The sequence below is a fragment of the Pavona decussata genome, unplaced genomic scaffold, assembly GCF_977016875.1.
Source record: "Pavona decussata unplaced genomic scaffold, jaPavDecu1.1 SCAFFOLD_51, whole genome shotgun sequence".
NCBI lineage: Eukaryota > Metazoa > Cnidaria > Anthozoa > Scleractinia > Agariciidae > Pavona > Pavona decussata.
In genome coordinates this window covers 1,645,345-1,668,924 of record NW_028145473.1, presented here as the reverse complement: position 1 = coordinate 1,668,924, position 23,580 = coordinate 1,645,345, and the positions used below count along the sequence as shown (strand labels likewise).

General features: G+C 37.0%; 2 protein-coding genes across 5 annotated transcripts; one reads left to right on the top strand and one right to left on the bottom strand.

Moving 5' to 3' along the window:
- Positions 1 to 204: 204 nt before the first annotated feature.
- Positions 205 to 14,638, top strand: LOC146481022 (uncharacterized). Of its 4 annotated transcripts, none has more exons than XM_085108704.1 (6): positions 205 to 235; positions 1,851 to 2,063; positions 3,406 to 3,916; positions 9,867 to 10,184; positions 10,835 to 11,084; positions 12,846 to 14,638. In XM_085108704.1, the coding sequence occupies exons 2-6, from the start codon at positions 1,869 to 1,871 to the stop codon at positions 13,045 to 13,047; spliced, it is 1,476 nt and encodes a 491-aa protein (XP_084964830.1). In that variant the 5' UTR covers positions 205 to 235; positions 1,851 to 1,868; the 3' UTR covers positions 13,048 to 14,638. The 4 variants fall into 4 exon arrangements, 3 of the variants coding, with proteins under 3 accessions (XP_084964830.1, XP_084964831.1, XP_084964829.1); XM_085108705.1 differs by lacking the exon at positions 205 to 235 and adding an exon at positions 314 to 332; XR_014864516.1 differs by lacking the exon at positions 205 to 235 and having other exon boundaries at positions 1,115 to 2,063; positions 12,846 to 14,193; positions 14,323 to 14,638.
- LOC146481021 (uncharacterized) lies at positions 14,520 to 20,720 on the bottom strand. Its single transcript, XM_085108706.1, has 4 exons — positions 20,491 to 20,720; positions 18,433 to 18,586; positions 16,457 to 16,581; positions 14,520 to 15,800 (listed from the first exon to the last, which is right to left on the bottom strand). Exons 1-4 carry the CDS (start codon positions 20,509 to 20,511, stop codon positions 15,573 to 15,575), a joined length of 528 nt encoding a protein of 175 aa, XP_084964832.1. The 5' UTR covers positions 20,512 to 20,720; the 3' UTR covers positions 14,520 to 15,572.
- Positions 20,721 to 23,580: the final 2,860 nt, after the last annotated feature.

The window sequence follows — 23,580 nt, the reverse complement described above, 5'->3', positions numbered from 1 at the left end:
AAACAGCTCTTTTGACATACTTGTCTCTCTCACACATACTTGTCGCTCTGTCAAGTAGCAAAACGTTCCTCTAAAATTTCGTTAAAAAGAAAAGAAAGAAAGAGAAAAAAAAACCCGGTTTTTATACACCAAGTGCAAGGCGTTGTACTTTCAGAGGTGCCTGACCGTCTGGTGGGACCTGGAAACTAGCAGTTGCGCGCGTCTTTTGATTTCATGAACTTCCAAACGAAGCAAGGTAAGATCGTTGTATGTGTTTTCTTCAAATTCCTCTTGTTTTTGCGTCATATTTCAACAGTTATTGACTCCCTTTTCCTTATACTAAATTTTCGAACGTAAGTGTCATATCCTCAGAATGTGAAGCGGCAAAATTATTGCCAAATCCAATTTATCCAAGCCGATATTTGTTTGACGAATGGATGCCATTTTGAGGCCAGGGTTTACCTGACAAGTTCTTCCTTGTGTTGTAGGTTATTGTTTTCCTTCCCTGTATTGTTTTGACGTTTTTGTTCCCTTGTTTTTCGTCATGTGTGAGTTTTCCAGGTTCTTACACCGTGATATTAAACCCCATTTTGATTTTCTTCCCGGCCCTAATAACAATCATTGACGTTCACTTGAAATCTCTCGTATAGAAATGAAAACGCACATCTGATTTGGTTTACCTTTTATGAGAGATAGGCGTTTATCAAGTTTTCTTGAACAGCGGTAGCCCAATTTCGATATAATAAACTTCAGCCTGAAACAATAACATCACTTAGAGGCTCCGGGGAATAAATTGTAGAGTTTATATGGGTTTATTCCCCCGAGCCTCGCAGCGACGTTTATTGTTTCAGGCTGAATTCTAATCCAAATTGGGCTATTGGAGGTTCACAGCCCCATACATTAATAAATTATACATGTACTGGTCACTGTCATACTAACCCTCTTCCAAAAACGGCAAGCGCTGTCACGCTTATTTATTGACGCCACCCCTTGAGCATGCAAGGTCTGATTCCTGATTTTTAAAAGTCACTTATTAAATGCCTGTTTGTGGCACGGGGGATGGAAGGAGGGGGTGGGTGGAGTGAGACTACAATATGTAAGAATCAAGGAAGCAGTTTACTTCATATCAAATGACAGCTTGAATTGGTGAGAAAACAAAAGCGTTCACTGAGATGTGAACCACATGGGAAGTTTGGAGAGCACGAAATATGCCTTGCTTGACAGTTATTTGAGGCATAGCTGAGAGCAGCTCTAGGTTCTTGAATACAAAATGCTGAAGCCACTCATGGAGAATGTTTTCTCAAGGCATTGTTTGCTGACGTTATCAGTGTGCACAATGGAAATAAGAAGCACGCATGCGCGGTTGAATTTGAGTACACAAATTTACTCGCTATGTTATAACATTTTGAACATTACACATGTATACAAACCTTTTATTTGCTCAATTTGAATAACTGCTCTCTAACAGAGATCAGTAAAGTTATAAAATAACTTGTCTGTTCATTCTGAAGAGAGAAATATTAGTTTGATACATGTACAGCTGTATTTGCTACATGTATACAGTCACTTTATATATACTAAGTTTAATATGTTATTAACACCTTCAAATTGTTGTTTGGTTAAAGTAATTTACAGTTACATGTATAATAACACTTCCCTCTATAAAGAAGCACCTCATATCTAAAACTACTCTAAAAAAACGTACAAGCAAAAAACAAAGAAGTGTTAAATTAAGTGCACCATTTCTGTAATAAATTATCAGTAAAGAGTAATTTTTCATAAATATACAGTGATGTAAGAATTAAGTGCATGTGAGCTGGTTTAATTGAGGCTATCTTTGCCCCTCCTGCAATTTATACTATTTTGAACAGGAGGAATATTAGAAGTAAATGGGATGCAGGATGTCTAAAAGGACAGGCAGAAAAGGAAAGAACACAAACAACAAGGACAAACAAACTGTCGCATCTGCAGACAAGACAGAAGAAATGACAACATTCCTTGAACTTGGCACTGACATTCAAGACATGAAGCGGGCTCAGCTGCAAAAGTTATGCAAACAGTTTGGCCTGAAAGCTTCGGGAAAGGTTAGAATTGCTAAAATGAGAATGATGTATCAATCAGTAAATGACACAGGCATACTCGGCAAAAAATCTGAGTGCCTATCAGGAGTCGAACCTAAGACCTTCCGATCGGTAGTTCGGATGCTCTAGATACCACTGAGCTACGAGGGAATTGGGAGAGCTTACTGGCCATTAAACAGCCTAGGTTCATGGGACAAACATTCTGTATACTGCTCGGATTGGAATGTCAGTGTGTGGCATTTATGCGTAATGAAAATAATGTGATGGAATAATGTTAAGCCTAGTGAATAAATGAGAATGGTGTAATCAGTAAAAGACAAAGGCATACTCAGAAAAAAAAAATTGACTTATTTACCTGGATGATTAAAAGTGTTCCGCGTGTCTTTTTAATGACATTTTTTTTATATTACAGTATATATACATAGTTATTACATATATATATATACATTAGATTCACAGTAGAATTACTGTGACCTGCTTGTGCGGCAGAAAATAAAGTCACGTGTGTGCAGCCCAGTCAACTTTATACTAAATTTCATTGATAACAAATACGAGGTCTCCACTAGTTCGAATAGTAACCAAAAAAACGTTGCTGGTGTATTGAAAAAACCCTTGAGGCCTCTTCATATGAGCATGGTAACTGGGCTGGCCCGGTAGCTATAGGCGGGACAAATTTTGTCTTCTGTTCATATGGGAAATTTAATCCTGGTTACCAAGATGAAAATGTCCAAAAGGCACCCAAAATACCCGTGGAACCCCTTTCTGACTTGTTAGCAACCTTTAATTAGCAATGCGCAGTTCAAAATGTTTTATCATGGACAGTTCTGGTATCTGGGCTGGAGTGTTCATATGGGAAAAATTTCCAGCTTCCGGTTACCGAGATCTTGGTTGCAAAAACCGAGATCTCGATAGTTACCAGGCCGGCCCGCCTTCTCATATGAAGACATCAAAATGTTGGTAAAGAAAAGAGTGGCGATGTGAGATCTCAGAAACTGAGCCAGCCCAGTCAAGTGGGCTCATATGAATCTGAGGCCCTTAGTTGCACAATGTACTGTAGTACATCAAGACATTTTAAAATTTTATTATTATTATTATTATTATTATTATTATTATTATTATTATTATTATTATTATTATTATTATTATTATTACTATTATTATTATTATTATTATTACTATTATTATTATTATTATTATTATTATTATTATCATTATTATTATTTTGTATGATAATTTTTGCTGTATAAAGTTCCTTCCTTTCTCAGATATATATTCATTTGTTACTTTTATTAAATTAGTGTGCCCTCATCATTATATTAAACTCCATGCAATGTCTGTTTTACAGAATACTGAACTCATTACAAGGCTTCAAGAACACCAGAAAGAATTGAACATTTCTGACAACAATAACAACACTGAAGAACTACAGTTATCACCAAAATTGCCTTCAGAAGTGGAGGAAAATGTCAAACATTGTCTGGACAATGTTACCTTTGAAATACCTGATAGTCAAAACACAGCAGATGAACATGATGTTCATGTCAGCAGTGAAAACAATTTTCCTTTTCCAAAATTACCTGCAGCGGTAGAGGAAAATGAAAAACATTGTCTGGACAATGTTACTTTTGAAATAGTTGATAGTCAAATACCAGCAGATGAACATGTTCATGTTAGCAGTGCAGAGCACTCTCCTTCAAGGGCTGTCAATGACAGAGTGTTATCAGGCCAGACAGTGGATTGTAATGTTCCAGACAGTACAATTAGAGAAGCTGAAGTGCACGAGAATTTAGATGGTGACATTGATCCAGGTTCAAGGAGAGTTCTAAGAGAACTGAACCATGAAGATGCTACTGTAGGTTAGTGAACTATTAAGGGTGCAATGGCTTCCAGTAAGTGTTCTTTAGAGCATAATTTATTATGTGAAAAACGTCCAAGTACATCTATACCTCAGGGCCTAGACTTTCGACTTCATCGCTCGCGCTCTAAAAAATTAAAGCTCATAAAAAGGCTCGCTCCACTCGCCAAACTCGCGAGGTCGACTTTTAGCAAGTCTTCTTGGGGCACCACCCAGTTGAATCAAAAACATCATTAAAGATAAGTGGGAGCTTTAAAATTCAAGTCACTTGTGGGAATCCACATTTCACGGTATACCACTCGAAAGCATTGCATAACTAGTTTGTACACGTAGCAATTCCACACAGTTTTTTGGGGGGAGTCATTAGGGTTTTCAAAATGAAAAAAAGTACCAGGAGGAAATGTGAAAGTAGCCGGAGGACAATTGCACTGCGTTAGCGATGCCGTGCAGCTTTGTGGGGGGAGGGTGCAGGAGGGGGATACCCCCTCCTGCTGGGGGGGTCACGGCAAATTTTTAAATTTTGCATACCCAGAGATGCATTCTGGTGCATTTTCAGGGCAAAAAAGTGTTTGTTTAGAGGTCATTGTAAACTGAATTATAAACAAGAGTTTTCTTCAAAATATCACTCAGATAAATGCAGCAACAATTTTTATTCAGTCGATACATGGCTTGCTGAAATCTGAATTGAGTACTCACTACTTTTACTTCAAGATTTGGTGCATCTAACGAAAACAAAAAGTGGATATATTAAACCTTAAAGTTAAAAGGCGCAGAGAACTGCCCGCATCGGTACCCCCGTATTAAAACATGAAAGCGCTTATTCGTGTTTCGTGTTTCGTGTTAAATGAAAAGGTGCCAGTTAGAATTTGTGCTTCGAGTAAAAACTACGAGAAGGGTAAAAGCGGGCATCAAATGACAGAAACTTCGCTGAACCTCAAATAGTTTCCAGGTCATGTTAAATGTCGTTGAAACAACCCAAAGACAATGCTGAATAGTAGTTAATGAACATGAAGAAGATGTGTATAACTGTTAATAACAACAATTGGAATTTAAATCTGGGCAAAAATATCCACGTCCGTAATCAGCTAGTGATACGTTATTGACATAAATTCATACTTTGGAGACAAAAGGTACCCAGCGCAAACGCTAAAAGTAGCCAGTGACTTGCGTCAGGCGTCGGGTGCTAATTTGAAAACCCTGGTCATAGTCCTGTGGGTAGGAGGGTAATATGACTCCCCTAAAAACGACACAGTGGGAGGCTACTTATGACTCAAGTTTATTTGAGAAACTCAGGCCAGTTATTATCCTGGAATTTGTTCAATCATACATGTAACTTTCAATAATTTTTATATTTGATTAAAACCAAAAATCCACCTAAAATTTTACCTAGAGACCCTACAGTAGGTTATCCCTGGTGAAAATCTTTTGAGGATCTTTAAAGATCCTCAAAGATCTTCATGAAGATCTTCGAGGATCCTTATGAAGATCTTTAAGGATCCTTAAACAATCTTGCAAAGATCTTTAAGGATCCTCAAAAATCCTTGCCAAGATCCTTAAGGATCCTCAACTTTCTTGCCAAGATCCTTGAAGATCTTGGCCAAGATCTTTGAGGATCCTCAAAGATCCTTAAGGATCCTTGCAGATCTTGCCAAGATCTTGTCAAGATCGTTAAGGATCCTTTGCAGATCTTGCCAGGATCTTTGAGGATCTGCAAAGATCCTTTGCAGAACTTGCCAAGATCTTTGAGGATCTTCAATTATGTCGCCAAAGATCTTAAAAGGATTTTCAAGGATCCTTTGCAGGCCTTTTCAAGATCTTTGAGGATCTTCAATAACCTAGCCAAAGATCTTCAAGGATCCTACAGGATCCTTTGCAGCTCTTGCCAAGATCTTTGAAGATCTTCAATAATCTTGCAAAAGATCTTCAAGGATCTTGAATGAACCTTTTCAAGATCTTGTACTACTTTGAACTTTCCAAAATCACAAAAACATTTGTGACTGAAATTTCCGGTGAGTCTCAGAATAAGCTGTTGAGAATGTACATGTAGTATGTAGATGAAAAAGAACATCAGCATGTCATAAAAGGGATAATTTTATTGAACAATCTTTAACTTATTTTAGTTAAGATTCAGGAATTTATTTGCATATAAATGTAGGTCTACCATGCTAAATCAATACAAAATAACTTGTGTAAATAAAATCAGAAATAGAAACAACTTTTAATATGTATTGTGAAAGAATAATATTCAGCAGATGGATATTTTACCTCAACCATGATGGACAAAATTGTGACTACAACATGAAGCCTGGGTGATCACGATCCTAATGTTAATGTACAAGAAACTGTAATAATTTTTATTCTAAAATTTGGTTTGACAATTGCCAGTGAAAACGTTTGTACAAGAAAACATAATAACAGAAAAACAATAACTTATAGCAAGCTCTGATTATGTACAAAAGTTCTACTGACAAGGCTAGACAGTGCAACAAATTTCAACAGATGTTGTTCACAACATAAGTGCAAGTCAAAATCCCTCTCTAAATTATCAGCCTTTAACAAAACTTAAAAGTTACTGCCTTGTCTGCACAACTTTAACACATTTATAGTGGCTCAGAAAAAATGTAGTTTTTTCCTCGTGATGACCCACAAAATGTGGAATAACTATATTCTAGATAATGAATAATGTAACAAAACAGTGCAATCACAACATCAGCAAATGTTGTGCTACTATAAATATTTGATAGGCATAATAATTGTGCAAGCACAGTGCTAAAAGACAAAAAAGTACCAATTTGCTTGTAATTTACATGACCAAAACAATTTGACCCTCTAATTTTCTATTAAACTATCAAACATCAAGTAATGAATTCAAGGCTCAAAGTTACAAAATTTTTTTATTTTTTCATTATTCCTGAGTAGTATATATAGTAGTAGAAGTCACAATTCATAACCATACTAAATCAGTTAAAAATAGACTCCCCTGCTTACAAGTGACTTAGCTTATTGAGCAGGATTTGGTGACTTCACACACTCTGAAGCTGCAGTCTTGAGTATCGGCCTTAACAACAACATTGAGTTGAAGATCTACAGCAAAAAGAGAAAAAATCATGCACTTTAGTCAGTTCTTCTGTGTGATTACAGTGTTCACATTCGTTTTTAACTGATGGTGCTATTTTATTGTACATGTGGGCATTATAATACTCCACCAAATGACCTTCAACTTCAATCAAATCACAGGCAAATTAAAGTAATGTTACACTCGATCGAATAAGTCACCACACAAATAAAGTTTGCAATTGATTCTCAGTACAACTACAATCATCTGATTGTTCATTTCAACTAGCGCTACAACTACAAACTTACCCCATAAAAACGTTTGTAAATGTTTTATTTTAAAAATAAATAGGAAATGGCTACCTCGACAACCGAGATCAGATGAATTTGTAGCTAAATTCACACAGAGAAGCACATGCATTCATTTGGTTGAATTGTGCATCACATTTTCAAGCCAGTCTTTTATCAAAATCATTGATATTAAAGCCTACCTGTTTCTAAAAAGTAGTTGTCCACGATTTGTTGCTTAAAGCCATCATTTTCTAGCTTAAAAGAAGAAAAAACCGAGGAAATGTGCCTTGTTTTCTTGAGTCCTGCGAAAATCCAAAAGAAACGGTCTTTCTGCGAGCCTGCAGTGTATAGCTGCTGACCAAATTTGGCTTTGCTCGTGCCCAGTCTTCCAGGTCTGATGGAAATCCAAGATGGCTGCCGCTCTTGGCCCGGTGGTTTCCTTGTTTCCTTTATAAAAGAAGTATTGTGCAAGAAAGCGACAGGGTAATCATTTGATGAAGACTGTGAGCAAACTTTTAGCTATTGGAAATCACTCTTTATTTATAAGAATGAATTACTGAGTCTGAGTATCACTAAGACACTATCATGCTGCATGACAAGCACTGATCAGACAATCAGCTGAGTAAACTTATTTATTTGTCTATTGAATTATATCCTTTGGTGGGAAGCCATATAAAGCAGGAATCTTGGTGCAACATATCACAAATTTAAATTGCCAAAACGAAATTCCATATTCCACGTACCCGTTTCTCTGAGACATCCAAGCAATAGTTCCAAGCAAAAAACCAGCAGTATTGATGACATTGCATTATTGCAACTTTCAGAGTTTTAGTCAACAGTCTGTACTTTCCCACACCTTTAAGGTATAATTATTTACTCTGGAAGCTCAAACTCAGTAGAAACAGAAATTTTGATTATTAATTTTAAAAGTGACAAATGTATTTGTTACTAAAGCGGGCAGATCTATGTGACTTTCTTTCGAACAAACTATTTTAACTCTATATCTTCATCAAGAAACCACAAACGCTCAAATTTGCTGCCTCCACCTGCCCTTTCATCCCACAAGCTTAGGAGCAAGAACCGTTTTATAATTCCGGTGTGCAAGACCAATCGTTAAAAGAACTCTTTTATTATTAGTCATTAGTAGTAGTATGTAGTTTTTTAAATAATGTCCTTTTTCCTCTCGCAGAGTTCTATGCATTCTTCTTTATTATGTTACCTGTAATTATTAAATTTTTTCTATATTTTGTATATATATTTATGTTTTTCAGTTTCATACAATTTAATTATTTGTACACGCAATTCAGTCTTTGGACTGCGAAGTGTATTTGAATAAACGGTCTTATTGATTAATAAAATATATTACCAAATGCCTACACTGTAATTGCAAGTGTAATGGCCTTTTATTTTCCATCACCTTTTTTTTTTTATTTATCATAGGGGTCTTGCAAACATCCTCATTAAATCCTTGAAGCTCATGAAGGATCCTGGCAAAGGTCTTTGCAAGATCCTTACTATCAAGGATCCTTTTAAGATCCGTCAAAGATAATTCAGCTTAATTTAAAAATCCTTTAGGAGCCCTAAGGATCCTGACAAAGATCTTTGCAAGATCTTCGAAGGATCCTTATTAAATTGTTGATTAAAGATTCTTCAAAGATCCTCATTAAATCCTTGAGGATCCTGGCAAAGATCTTTGCAGGATCTTCAAAAGGATCTTTCTAAGATTCTTTAAAGATCCTCATTAAATCCTTGAGGATCCTGGCAAAGATCTTTGCAAGATCTTTAAAAGGATCTTTCTAAGATTCTTTAAAGATCCTCATTAAATCCTTGAGGATCCTGGCAAAGATCTTTGCAGCTTCTTTAAAAGGATCTTTGTAAGATTCTTCAAAGATCCTCATTAAATCCTTGAGGATCCTGAAGGATCTTTGCAAGATCTTTGCAAGATCTTTAAAAGGATCTTTGTAAGATTCTTCAAAGATCCTCATCAAATCTTTGAGGATCTTGAAGGATCCTTGCAAAGATCTTTGCAGGAATCTTTGCAAGGATCTTACAAAGATCCTTGCAAGATCCTTACCAATCCCTTGAGGATCTTTGCAGATAGTATAACAAGATCTTGCATATGCAGGATCTTTGAAGATCTTTGTAGGATCTTCAAAGATCCTATAAGGATCCTTTGAGGATCTTTATCTTTAAAGATCTTTAGCAGGTCTTTGAAGATCTTTTAAGATCCTTGAAGATCCTGTGAGGTTTTTCACCAGGGATGCCTCCAGGAAAATACCACCAATTTACATGATGGTTTTGTACAGTAATGAGTTGCCAATCTCCTTTGTTGTCACTCATCTCTTTGAGAACTTAAGTCTAATCTCTATGCTACCCATACAACAATAATTACAGCTGGCTGCCAATCAAATTCTAAGAAAAATCCTGAATAATTATACTGGAACAAGTTTGCATAATTTGAGCTCCACTCCAGCTCACAGTTAGCTTCAGCTCATTTGTTGTTTGAATTCACCAAGTTCAACTGAAGGCAAGTGCCCTTTTTGAACCAAAAACTTGATTTGCAAATTTTTAAAATAGTTTTACAGTTTATTTATTTTTATTTTTAGGACCCAAACCTCAACCAAACAGAGCTAAAAACAATGCTTGCACAAAATGGTGTATAATTGAAGGCCTGCTGAAACAAGAAACCAAGGCCCTCTGGAGACGAATCCATCTGGTGGGAGGAAAGCCGATGATTTCCAACAGTTTTGGCAAAAAAATCCCCTTTGTGTTGGAGCCCTGCGGATTGGCTACGCCAGATAATTGTGATGATAACTATATCTGTGGTGCTTGTGTCAGAGATAATGAAACAGCTTTAAGGTGGCAGGGGGTGTACTCACAAGTTGCACATTCATCAATCACACCACAGGATGCCATAAATCCTGGTAAGACGCACTGTTAGGTAATATATCAAACATGAGACACAGTGTTTCATCACATATCAAACACCGAAAAGATAGTTGAAAATACGACGCGTAGCAGAGTATTTTTGACGAACTTCAAGGTTTTTGATATTGTGGTAAAACACGGTCACCGTGACGAGTGTTTGATATAACTTCTCAAACAAACTGATTTTGAAGGGAAAATAATAGGATGCAGAAACGAGGAGTTTTTCATCAGATATCCAAACACGTCACGGTGCATAATTTCCATTGTCTTTGTCTTTTGAATTATTAATGAGTTTGAGAATGTTATGTAATACTATTAAACTGTGAACTAAAGGGAAATTACGTGAAATATACCCTGATAACAGCCTCATCCCCAGTCGTCCTTGTCACGCAGTCAAACATGACTACTGTTGAGCTGATACCTGAGTGAGGAATGCAGGCTACTGAGTTCGCAATCAGTCTGAAGCCTCAGACATGTGCCAGTTCCGCTCGCCCAATATACCTCTTTAGACCCGGGAATAAGTACTTGCTCTCGCTGATAATTTGACTTGGTATGTCACATAGACATGGGACATGGGTAATGGCAACCCCTGTGAGTGGATCATAATTTAATTTTCATTCTTGTTTTCATTCCTACATGTATTTAGAATCAGAAGTGGGTATCTCATGCAGTACACCAGCTTCATCAAATCACAGCTTGCTCACCAGCCTTTCAAGGATGGGATCAGTGAAGCGCAAGAGAAGTGACGATGCAAACAGCTCCATGGCCAACTCATCGGCAGATTCAGATCAGATGGAGAAGAAGAAAAGAAAAGACAATGCTGTCAGATCAGCAGGCAGTACACCAGCTAGCCCACAAGTCCGAAGAGCAAGGGGTGAACTTCTTGTCTTACCAAGGTACAACATTAGGTCACTAAATCCATAAATTTAAGGTGCCTCCCTGTGGTTATCACACAAATTATAATATGACGCGTGCTATATACGTGTATTGTTACACATCGAAAGGCCGTTTTCTCCAATTTTCTTTCAATCAATTCAACGAATTAAAATGTATCAATCAAGAACCAAACTGAACTGTACTCGAACCCTCACTTACACTTACAAATTAAAATAATAATACCTTTGAGTCTCGCACATTTAAAACTATATTACTCAAACACAGGCGTTTGTGTAACTGTGTAGTAGTTTGATTTCTTTCTTTTTTTTTTTTCAATTTCCTTTGTTTTTTTTTTTTTTTTGTTTTTTTGTTTTTTTTTAATTTTCTAAAACTTTCACAGCGGATAGAACCTCACCAGGAAAATCTTTTAGAGCAAAAAAGGTAGGGGTTGTTACAAAGGCAGATTCTAATTGCTTTTTGCAAATTTGACTGGTTTTTGCCACTGCATAAAAAAATGTCTTATAAATTTTTGTGAAAACTGAGCCCTACTTAGAGCAAAATGAAATTATTTGAAACCTCTGTGCTAGTTTTAAGTAAATTCCACCAAAGGAAACGCAAGAAAAGCCAGATCAAAGTTTGCATTTTCATGGACATGAAATCATGACCTCTTAAAATAGAAATTTGCCAAGATTGCTTGAACCTCTTGAATGAAATTTACAACCTCCACTATCATTCTTTGAAGGCACAAACAGTAATATTTTTGTTTGTGAAACTAGAGCTCCATTGTAGAGAATGTTTCTTTAAAATGGTAATTGCTCTGTTTCTACTTCAGGGCTGTAATTTGAGCTGTATTGTTAACTTGTTTGCTGCTTTGCATGAGAGCTTACATCAGCTCGTACGGGCACGCATTACTAAAGCTCGCATCATCAGTGCACGTGCAAGTTTAAAACCCTAGGGAGACACCTTAACCAAAAAGTTGGGACAGTTTGGTCATACACTGTAATATTCTTGGATATTAAGTTTGCTAACGATCAACCTCCAGTACGCGGGCTTGTCACACATTCATTCGTGGGGCGTCTGCGTGGGAGGGTACAGTGACTAACCAAATGAATGAAGCCATGTTTCTCATTTAAAGCCCATCTTAGTAAGCCCACCCCTTCCCCTGCAACAATGTTGAAATCCACAAGTTATTTTTATTACGTGGGCTCAACATTGTAAGGGGGGTCAGGGAAGGGACCCTTTTTTGTTTGCACGTACTGCACCATGATTCTGTCACGTGCCTAGCTAGGGAAACATCGTATTACTAATTAGAAACAATTAAATGTGAATTTGTCCCAACCCTTTTGTCCTCGATTGTAGGTACTTGTAACATTGGTTCTCCGCAAAAAGTGGTCCTTTTCTGAAGCTGGGCATTCAGTTCCTCAAAGCATTACTAACAGTAAATCCATGAAAACTGTTACAGTATTACATTGCACAGTACATAATTATAGATGTTTATGTGCAGGTAATATACCATACTGCTCCAATGTTTTTGTTTTGCATTATAGTTTGAATAATTTAGCTGCTTTGACAAAACCTTAATTTTCTTTAAACTTGAATTGTTGAATTGTGTGTTTGAGAATTTAATCATCCCTTCAAACTTGATGACCTGAAATCATATTCTCCATACAGTGTACATTGCATATTATCTTTAATTACATGTATTATTGACAGACGAGTATAAATTGGGTATATCAATAGGTAGTGATGCAAGGTTGATTCAGAGTTATATACTTCCTCAGAAACCTTCGGAAACCCTGGCATCCCAAGAAGACAGCAAAGACATCACAGCAGGCTGCAATAAAAGAGGACACAGATTTTGCTAGGAGAGTTGAAGAAATCATTAAAAACACACAACCAGGCTCAGAGGAAGAGATGTTCATGATCATGTCTTCAAAGTCCAGCAAGATTCGGCGTTCACCTACAAAACTTACCCCACAGTAAAGAAGCTGGGCATTTTGGTGAATTGTACTTTGAATGATAATTTAAATTTGTTGCAAGCCTTTGGAGTGCCTAGTACAATACACAATTCTGATTTATGAACCTCATTGTAAGTGACAAGTGCTATCAGCTTTTTTTTTTTTTTTGTTTGTCTCTTTTTTAAATCTTATGGCTTGTGACATCAAAACTTTGAGGTAAGTTTACATTACATGTCATGTATTTTTTTCCTGCTTTCATATGCGTCTGTTATTTGCAGGCATAAATTAAAAATAACTGGAGTGAATAACTAATTATCCAGCTGGTAAAAGACAATTTAATTTTTCAGGCAATGATGTCCACTTTTAGTAATATTATAACTGAATTTGGGATTCAATTAAATCCATATTTTTTTCCATTATTGTCACTAATAGGGACTAATTATTTAATTAATTTAATGAATGTACAGTGGAAAAATTTTGTTCATGTAATCAATTTAACGATGTCCTTAAATCGTAAATTGTTCAATGTACATAATTATAATTACATTTGTCTTAGTAAATTTCGAAATTGTTGTAACACATTTCAAATGCCTGTTTGGGCTGCAAAAGAACTCAGGAAATTATATAATAATTATTTTGCCTGAATTTTGCTGTTGCAAGTTTAATGTCTCTCTGTCATAAATTTAATGTACACCTGCAGTGATTTACAATGTAGGGTAATTCATAGACTGACAAACTTTTAAGACAAGTTGTTCTGCCTCAAACAGTGCTTGCCAATTAGACCTTAAAAGCCTGTCCTAGGAATAATAAAACGCTTTGATGTGCAATGCAAGTCATACCTTTTCTCCAGGACAAACATGTACATGTACATGTACATCTAAATTGAAAATTCCATGGATTGAGTAACAATTGGCCATACATTCTCAATTATTTAATATGCCGCAGTGAATTTTTATGAGGTATCTACTCAAGTCAATTTGAACACATGGCCCCAGTTGTTCAAAGAGCGGATAATTTTATCTACTAGATAGGTTGTTATGTGGCAGATAAAATGTGTGTAAGAATTAAATGCACCCCTATAGCCTTACAATTTGTGTATATTTAGCAGATTAGCGTTTGTCTAATTTAAGTATGAGATGGTGTGAAAAACTTGCCAAAAGCTTTTGTTGGAGTACATTTTATCCGCTGGATAGCAACTTATCCACCGGATAAAGTGTTCCACTCTTTGAACAACTGGGGCCTAGTCTTGATTTTTTCGATGCAAACTACTGCATAAGATACTCAGGGGTCCTTCTGTAAGGCATGCCTTGTGGTTCAAGTGGTGCTCCACTTGACAACAAACAAGTTCAAAGTCTCTCAAGGAAGTTGCCTTTGGTACACCTTTATTGATGTGAGCAAGGGAGTGTGCTGTATTTGCAGCCGCATTTTATCATATCTGACAGTTAATAGGAAAAAGTAAAATTAATACCAAAAGTACAGCGAGTATTGACATGTATATTTTTTTTCATTATTTATTGATTTTGCATCTTTATTTTAAATTTTTTTTAAAAAGCTGACATTTAAACTCACAATATATCAAATTATAAAACTCCTTCATATGCAAACCTTGAAAATAACTTCTCTGTATTTTTTCACATGTTAATCAAATTTTGTCTTCATTAAATAGTTACAATTAGCTCTAGTAAAAATATCAATCTGATTTAGTTTAATATGAGTATATCTAGATAAAAATATAATTAAAACTACTGTGAAATGTAAAAATTAAAACTACCAGTGAATTGTTTTACTTCAAGTCATACCAGTCATACCCCCCCCCCCCCTCCCCCTCTTCACGGGGCATTGGTTGGGCATTTTTTTTTTTTTTCATAAATTATTGCAGCTTAGTACTGGGGATCAGCATCAACCTACAATGGGGCATTTAATGTCCTCTCAATTTTTACTTCAGGTAAGAAATGAAGAAAATTAATTAACTCAGTTTGTACTGTAGTAATTCTTAACTGTACTTCAGGGAATTGGAATAGCTTGTTTGCTACAGCTGGGTGGTATTTGCTGGTATGTTTTCAAAAAAACCTTGTGACTGGGGTTGGGGGGACAATGCTGGAAATCACTGATGTATTATTAATAGCTTATTCAATTTTAAGTCACCTCTTTCTTTCAGGGAAAACTAGAGTTCACTGCAGTTATTGCTTCATCAAGCCATCCACTCAAAAACAATGAGAAGTTCCCTTATATGAAAGATCTACCTCAAATTGTTTTCATACATGTACAGTGATCAGAGTGTGCATGGCATCCTCTGTGTACAATCTGTATTAATAGTATTTCAATTTAAACATCTGCTTGTAATCACCTCTCACTGTAGCTACCATAAAAAAATATTCACTATATAATAGTCTACACCTTGCAATAATCAAAATAATGATTTACAAAAGCATACTCTTTGAATATTATTACTGTTCTAAAAAAAGAAATTAACTAAAGATACTCTTAAATTATGCTGGCCTTTACCAGAGAGAACTTTCTCCTCTCAAAAGATCCAAAATGCATGCTGTATTACACCATGCTAAAAAGGCATTCCTCCTGATCAGGATGAATTTCAGCAGGGTTCAGTGCATTGCCACATTGGTCAAACCCTAGGATCCTTTGCTTGTCCTTCAAGTATGACTTGAAGTAAAACAATTCACTGCCGGGCTCTCTTGGCACCTTGTAGAACAGCACCTCAGGGTGAGCGTTTTTCACTTGGTCCAAAGTCTTGTATTGACTTGGAGAGGTTGGAAGGTCCTGTTGTATAATTTTACAACGAAAGCCACAAATTAATGTAAATTGTTTTATACTGCAAAATTAATTTATTAAGAGAGGGAAATACATGTACATGTACAGAGATTTTAATCTGGAGATAACAAATCTAAAAAGAAATATTTGTTTTGGCACCACAATGCTCAATGTCAGCACCACTGACTCCAACAATTTGTTGATTTCTACACAGAGCTGATGCAACTACAGTAAGCATGCCTGCTGATACTGCACGTTCCCTTAGTTTTCAGTCTAATTACTGTAGGCAAGGTGGTAGCTTTTTTAAAGAAAAAAATGTACCACAGTTCATGTAAAGCATGTTCAACTTGTTTTGTTTGTTTTGGCATGAGTGCCATGTATGTTTCTTTTAACAGGACAGAGTGAGGTAGATGTTAGTCCCACATCAACCTTAAATTACTACATACACTGTAACTGTCTCCTCTCTCCCATATTGGCCTGACTGCAAGGGGTAAAAATACCTCCACTTGTTTGATCGCATGTTCCTTGTCCTAATGACACTGAAGTACAATCCATTGAAAGGTAAATTTCCCTTGCCCTAATAAAATTCCTGTATCAAACAAGTCAACTGAAATTGTTGGCCATGCCCTTCATGTACTATAGTTTAATTAACCACAAGGCCGCACCTTTGCAATGACAGAATCATCTTGCTGATTAATGGCCACAATCCCTCCACTTTTGTTCTCCAAGATAACCACTTGATGATAGACACCTTTTATCGTTTCCAATACAGAGTGGGTCTTGAATAAAGCTGTTTACAAATAAAGGAGACGATCTGTTGCAGCTTGATTTGAATGGTCTTAAAATACGTAATAAAATGCACTACACTTCTGCACCTCCTTATGTGAAAACTTTGGCCAGTTTAAGGTGTGATTTTCAATGATTGAGCAGGGATCACAAAACTCAGCCACAATAGTAATATTAATCTCATCAAGTAAAATCACACTAAATGTGATCATACCACAATAATTAAGAATTCTTCTTTATTATCACATATAGCGATTATTCCACTGCATGTGGCAACCAGGGTCAACACAAGTATCTGTAGGAGTTATTATAGAGTGTGCAATCCCTATAAACAGTAGTGGACTCTAATAAAGTGCCACTTAATAAAGCCTCGGTATTTAATTTTTGCACAGTTTTATGACTATGTAAGGAGAGCAAATCTTACCAAGAGCTATTACAATCCAACAGAAAAATTTAAGGTTAACAATCAGAAATCTAAAAATCTCAAATAAGGAACAATAAATTATTTATGACATATTCTTTTCCAAATCAACGCTACTATCTCTGAAGAAATATGTGGTTACCACCAGTTTTCATTTTGGAACTGATCCAATAGCCCTTGCTAAGATCTTCCCTTTCTTAGTCATTAACGGCGCAAAAAATATCTTAAGTTTGTTTTAGGAAACACCGTCTGCATTAAACCTGCACTTCTCTGACCATCCTGTAAAGCCGCTGTTAATGGTTGCAGTGGTAAAAAATCAAGAGTTTCACCGTGTAACACCACTTCATGAAACTGGTCTCCTTCGCTGTTGCACACAAGTTTCAGCTAAAAGTTTCAATACAACTTTGTCAAGTTTGTTGCTTACAAAGAGTAAAATGAAGCTTTGGAGGATATATCTCTTCTTAGTGCTTCGCTAAAAACTTGAGTTAAATCTAAAATCTAAGGGTCTCTGATAGAAGAGTGCGACAGGGGATCATTCCTATTGTAGGGTATCCCAATAATCTACTAAGGCACAGGTCGCACTTGGCAAATTTTTGAAAGAATTTGTTTTACTTTGCGGTCAAAATCTGTCAACGAGACACTTTTCCTAGTGTGACACTAACTTTTATGGTTTGGAAAATTTTTGGAAATCAGCAAAAACATCAAAGGCTCCGTAGTGCTTTGGTGGGGCAGGCAGATTTCGGAAAACTCGGGCTCAACAATTGGAATCACAGCGAAAACTGTCATCACTTGTCACTGAACAGCAAACAGAAAATATGCAATTAAATTAAACAGTATGCAAGATCTGCTTCAGTTCGCGCTCTTTCTTTACCACAGACGGGCGTGGATTTTATAATTATTACAATTCATAACAGTTCCCCCTTTTTTGTTTTGTTTTTTTTTTTTTTTTTTGTTTCGGTGGCAGGGCAGAGTATTCACAATATATGTATTCTCAAGGCCAAAGTTATAGTCCTGAAGAGGCAACTATTGAGAGCCCTTCGCAGAATTCCTCTGCATCCTCGTCTCCGGAGCTCATCGAACTCAGCGGGCCAACTTCGTTGTCTTCTGCTGAGGAAAGACAGGTGTACGCCCGCTGGTCGAATGATGAAGAAACAATGTAGCTAAGATTATGGGCCGAAAATTTTGACCAACGATTTTTTAAATTATGCAAAGGGTCATCACTGACATATTTTCTTCACCTAGTGCGACTCTGATAGTTGAAAGCAAAAGTTTGCTTTCTGGTTGCAGTTTCAAATTTTCTGTAGATTTTTTGCCGGCAAAGTTGAAAACTTTGCCTTAGTGCGACCCACACCTAATGTCTAAAAGACAATGATCCAAAAATTAAACCAAGTAGGTGAGTGATGCCTTAATGATAGAATTTCCAAAGAAACTTACTTTTCTGATTGGTGCTAATTGCATTTGTCAGAACATCTTTGCCATCCACCTGCATGTAGTGCCCTGGTACTGGACCTTCCTGATTGCGAGACACAAGCTGCTGGTGATCCCTGGTGTACCACTCCCTGTCACTGTCATCAATAATAACAGCACCCTACAAATACAGTATAAATTATACGGTCACAAGCTTCTGAAATAATTATTGATGATGTAGGGTCCTTCATTCGTTTACAACATGATATTTTATCCTAAATGCTCTCCCCCCTCCCCACCACTCATTTTTAGAGGAAGAAAGTTGTTAACCTCCCCACCCCACCCCTCACCCCCACCTACTTACTGGTACTAACACCTATTCCTTCACAACCAAATTAATATAAAACAGATGGTTCTGTGGTAATTAATCATGAATGTACCACTTCATCCACTTCATGTGCAGTGACTAAAGTACGGTTTGTTCACTTCTTGGAAATTTGGAACACCGACCACCCTGGTACCCTGTCTGGGGTAGGGGAGTTATCGAAGACACCACCTATCTCATGAACATTACCAACAAAATGTTATTGGCTTTAAAGTTTGAGTTGGAAAAGAAATATTCAGCTAGCAAGAGTCAGCATTGCTAGATAAGCGAGAAAAGCGAGGTTTGAATCACATTGTCCTTTTTTTTTTTTTTTTTGACTTCAGGATAGAGGGGTGGCTATGCTATAAAAACACCATCTTTAGAGGTTGAGGAAGGTGGATGCAGGCAGAGACCACCATCTATTTTGTGGTTTGGTGGATCCTGTTTGAGTATAATAGTTTTGACCACTTCCCCTAAGGTGGGTCCTCTTAGAGCAAACTTATTATGTAATGACCAGTTCCCAAATAATTAATTTTTTGTTCATGGCCTTTGGAAACGTGACAAATGGCCTTTTCTTGAAAAGCTAAACATCTAATTCCACAGTACTTTATAACAGTACTCTATTCCTCCTTTTTTGTTACTGTACTGTATTTCGAAGCCAGCCAGCCCCCCTCGCTATTCAGGCTATTTAAAAAGGGACAGTATCACGCTATTTTTAGTAACACATTGAAAATCGAAAAGACGCTATTCGGTTGATAGCAGCCAAGATATAAAAACAAAATTCCATTAAAAGACTATCAGAATCCAAAGAAACTATCCACGGATATTTTCGCCGCCAAGATAAAGAGGGGTTCAAATATTTTGAAAACGTCGGGTCGACGTTTTCAACTTTCGCTGTCGTAACGCACTAAAAATCGCCGGTTGTATTATATTTGGTTCAACAGTTTCGTCTTAGAATCACTATTAACATTTCTTTAAATTAGCGATTAAGAAATTAACACAGTGCTCAAAGTTTAAGTTTAGTGAATTTTGGCCAAAAATCATGATATCTCCCAATACTGCCCCTTTAATTAAGCACGCACCGCCCTTTTAGCACATTTTGGAAACGAAAATGCCCTGAGAACTTGAAAACACGTTTTAGCACAGTAGGGTGGTAATTTGTAGAGACGTTTTAGGCTTAGACCCGTTAATAGGAAACTATTTTGGAAATAACACCAAATCCCCCTTGAAACTTCAATAAAAACTGCCTCAAACAAGCGTCGCATTTGGTTCCAGGATTAATCTGTAGCGTGCGCCGTGCAGTGCGACAAGTCACAAACACTTGCAAATGTCTTCGCTTGTGCGCTCACAAACCAGTTTTGCGACTTCAAAAATATTAATTATAAAACAGACAGGCAATCGTCCGTTCGAGAAATTCGATCACGATGGTCTTCGCAGAAGTTCGTGAAAGACAAAGTGGCCGATTTTTAAAATGGCACGTGCGGTATCTCGAATGAAAGCAAATTTTGGAAACAGCCCATAAAAAAGATACAGTTTCACTCATGGGTCATTCATCTGCAAATGAAGCTGTTGTTTCCAGAGACTGGGAGTCGATTAAAGTCACGGTACGATTTTCAATATTATGTGCAAACTGGATTTCAAAGGAAAGTGACTTGGATATTGTTGAAGTACAAATAAAGTGAACTACAGCTACAAAAAGACCAACGATAAATTCCCCATACCTCAATTTCTGTGGTCTCCATGTCGCTCTCGATTTGCTGGCCCAGAGAAACTTCGCTGTAACTTGTCAAATTAGACTTGCCACAAGTCGACCTTGAGTCTCACAGTAGAAAAGCCGATAGGAGTAAGCTCTTTAGGCTGCGAAGCGGCTGAGCGAGCGATGAATTGGAGGAAGGACTTTTTCGAAAGTCTGCTTGTCAAAAATGCGTCTACAAAAAAATTGGACTCTTTTTATACGTGTCGGGTAAAAAAGTGTGACATTACGTCATAAGATTGGCAGCTGCTCTTTCGTTTCCGATTTCCGATTATACGTTTCGAAAGCAAAAGAATAAAAAATAATAATAATAATTTCGGGAGTGTTCTTATCAGATTTGGACAAAAGAAGTTTGGCAGTCTGCCACAGCCTCTTATATTAAATGAGGCTTCGAAAAGTTTATTAAATTTGGTGCACGACGGTGGCGTGACATAGCACTCCTGTTTGCGTGACAAAATGTTTGGGGTGTTTTTCTGTTAAGCCACTGCTTATTGGCTTGTTTTTTGATTCCCTGCGATTTCTGACTTATAACTCATACTCGACTACCCAAACTGGACATGAGTTTAGCAGTTGGACAAGTTTAACGGCCTCTAAAGTTTCTTAGCTAAAAGGTGGCGTGACTTCCGGTTCGGAAGCGAGCAAACAAAACGCACGCCTCACGAGAAAAAGTGATCAATTTCTTTCCTTTCATTTGATGATTTTTCAGGGAGTGGATTTCCTTGAGTTACCATACGTTAGACTGTTAGGTTTACTTCCGTTGATTCCTGGTACTTAAACGCTTTAGAAACATCTTGTTTTCTTGGAAATCGTTAGGTGTTATGCATATAAAATATAAATACCTTCCTCGTAATTGAGCAGTTTACAGAATTTTTCCTAACTGGCTTGCTGATGTTTAGACACGGTCCTTACCCTTGGACTAATCATGGCTGGGGTTTACAGACAGTTTGAATATACCTCGCTATTTCTGGTACAAAAACACCTTGGAATTGAACATAGCAAGACTTCGAAAGTTAGTCTGCGAAGTTCGCGGTTTTGCGACAACCTTTTTATACAACTTGTGCCGGCCGCCGTGGACTGATATTTACAGATTTTAAACAACATATGTCTTGAGTAACTGGCCAAATGTTGAGGGATTGGAAGAATGCAGTGGTAAGGATTAGTTCTGTAATACATTTTACTCTAGATTTCCCTGCGTAGGTCACCAATATTGGTCGACTCCTTACGGAAGCAGATTTTCTCACTTCAGTTTTGCTCTTGCGTTAATTTCTCAGCTGAAGGACGCGCACCTTTCTCATTCGCTGGTTATGGTATCCGGTTCGTAAGTGCTCGGAGATAAATGCAGCACAAGGGCGTAAACTTGGCGTAACCAACATCCTCCTTTGGCTCGGCACATCGGTATAAAATGTTTCCGTTTTTAGTAATAGTATGAACGGATCTTGCGTTTAGAGAAGGAAAAATATGCGTCAATATGTATTAAATAGTTTTGTCTAAGCACGTTTCACTAATACCCTCGGAAATTATGTAAACTAACCTTGTATATTCTCGCTTAGTCATCGATTTTGCTTTAATAGTAAGAAATGGAGGTTTTTGTGCGAGATCTATGTTTTGCAATTTACGGAAACTGAAATTAATAGTTTCTTTGCAGTGATTAAAACCGCATGTCTTATCGTCAGACTTAAAAATTTCCGTACACTGCCGAGATCTTACATGCAGAACTGACTTTTTCTTCCTTCTTGTGAGTAATCTTTAGAGGCGTCAAACACTTTTAGAGCAAAATGCTTAAAATATCGTCTCCTATGTTTCCAGGTCGTTTTGTAGCCTTTTAAAGGCATGTTTGTGTAAGCTAATACAGTTCAATGCGGTTTGATCTGTTCAAATGCTTTAGCAGAAAATGTATACTGCACAAAGTTTTAAGAAATGGAATCTTATTTCCCACGTTACAAGCTATTGTTGGGTCTACGAAAATGCTAGCTGACCTTATTTCGTATTTTTAACCAGATAATTATCCCTTTCGAAAACGAAAGGAATTAGTTTTCTAGTATTACGAAATTTTTGGCTGAGATTTTGCCGAAGGGAAGTTTAGATTTTCTTTGAAAACTTAAACCCGAATTTCAAGGCGATTACGGTCTTACGAACCGACATGCACCGAGATGAAACCGGCCTTGGGTCCCCTGAACTTTGCGGCGATTAAAGGCAAAAATTTGTATTTTATACCACTCGCGGGTAAATTGCGCATTGACTCGAAACCAGTTGAGGATTCTCGAGCCTTGAGTGGGCTCTTGGATGTCGGTATAAAAGGCGTGTGAAACTCACTAGCGTCTCAAAAGTTTGACACAACAGTGCAGGTATAGAATAGCTTAGAAAACAAAGCCAATGTAGTTGCACCTCGACGTATTGTAAAGACCCGTCAAGTGGGACTAACAATCGTCTCTATTACCCTCAGGGGGTCTAATTGATTCAGTTTTTTTTAAAGTGCATTGGAAAGTGCAAAATGAAGATTCGTTACTTTTTGAGTAAATGACATTTTCCTCAGCTGACTACTTATTTAATATGAAACGAACAGATCATTAACAATTATGCCATCAGGAAACAAGGCACTTCGCCACGTGATTTCGTTTTCGACTTTCGAACTGCTTCCGATAGCACACTAATGGGCTTCACTTTCGTTCATTTTAAGCGCGCAAACTAATTCAGCATCCCCGCATCCGGCCAGAACTTTCACGTCATTTATACAGTGTTTATGAACGTGCTCAGGACAAAGTACCTTTGAAATTTCCTTGCAAACCGAAGCTTGTGTTTTTTGGAACGTGAGACTTCAAATCGAGATTTGTTTGATGTAACTATCAGCAATATATAAAAGTGAAGCAGTAGTGGTTTAAATATTTTTTTTCAATTCGTAAAAGTAATCCGGAACATAATGAAATGAGAACTCATTTGTTGGTTGCGATCCAACCTCAACATAGATGATGATAACGATAAAAGCAATAAACAATGAAACAATAAATCAAAATCGCCCTATATAGCGCTTTTTTATTTTAAGGTACAAAGAGCCGATAAT

What these genes read in the sequence shown, in the direction of transcription:
- LOC146481021 (XM_085108706.1), bottom strand. Translation starts at nt 20,511, where the DNA reads ATGGAGACCACAGAAATTGAG. An exon ending in TGGAGACCACAGAAATTGAG is followed by an intron (nt 18,587 to 20,490) that starts GTATGGGGAATT and finishes CTGTATTTGTAG; the next exon opens with GGTGCTGTTATTATTGATGA. An exon ending in AATTAGCACCAATCAGAAAA is followed by an intron (nt 16,582 to 18,432) that starts GTAAGTTTCTTT and finishes ATTTGTAAACAG; the next exon opens with CTTTATTCAAGACCCACTCT.
- LOC146481022 (XM_085108704.1), top strand. Translation starts at nt 1,869, where the DNA reads ATGGGATGCAGGATGTCTAAAAGGACAGGCAGAAAAGGAAAGAACACA. An exon ending in CCATGAAGATGCTACTGTAG is followed by an intron (nt 3,917 to 9,866) that starts GTTAGTGAACTA and finishes TTTTATTTTTAG; the next exon opens with GACCCAAACCTCAACCAAAC. An exon ending in ACAGGATGCCATAAATCCTG is followed by an intron (nt 10,185 to 10,834) that starts GTAAGACGCACT and finishes ACATGTATTTAG; the next exon opens with AATCAGAAGTGGGTATCTCA.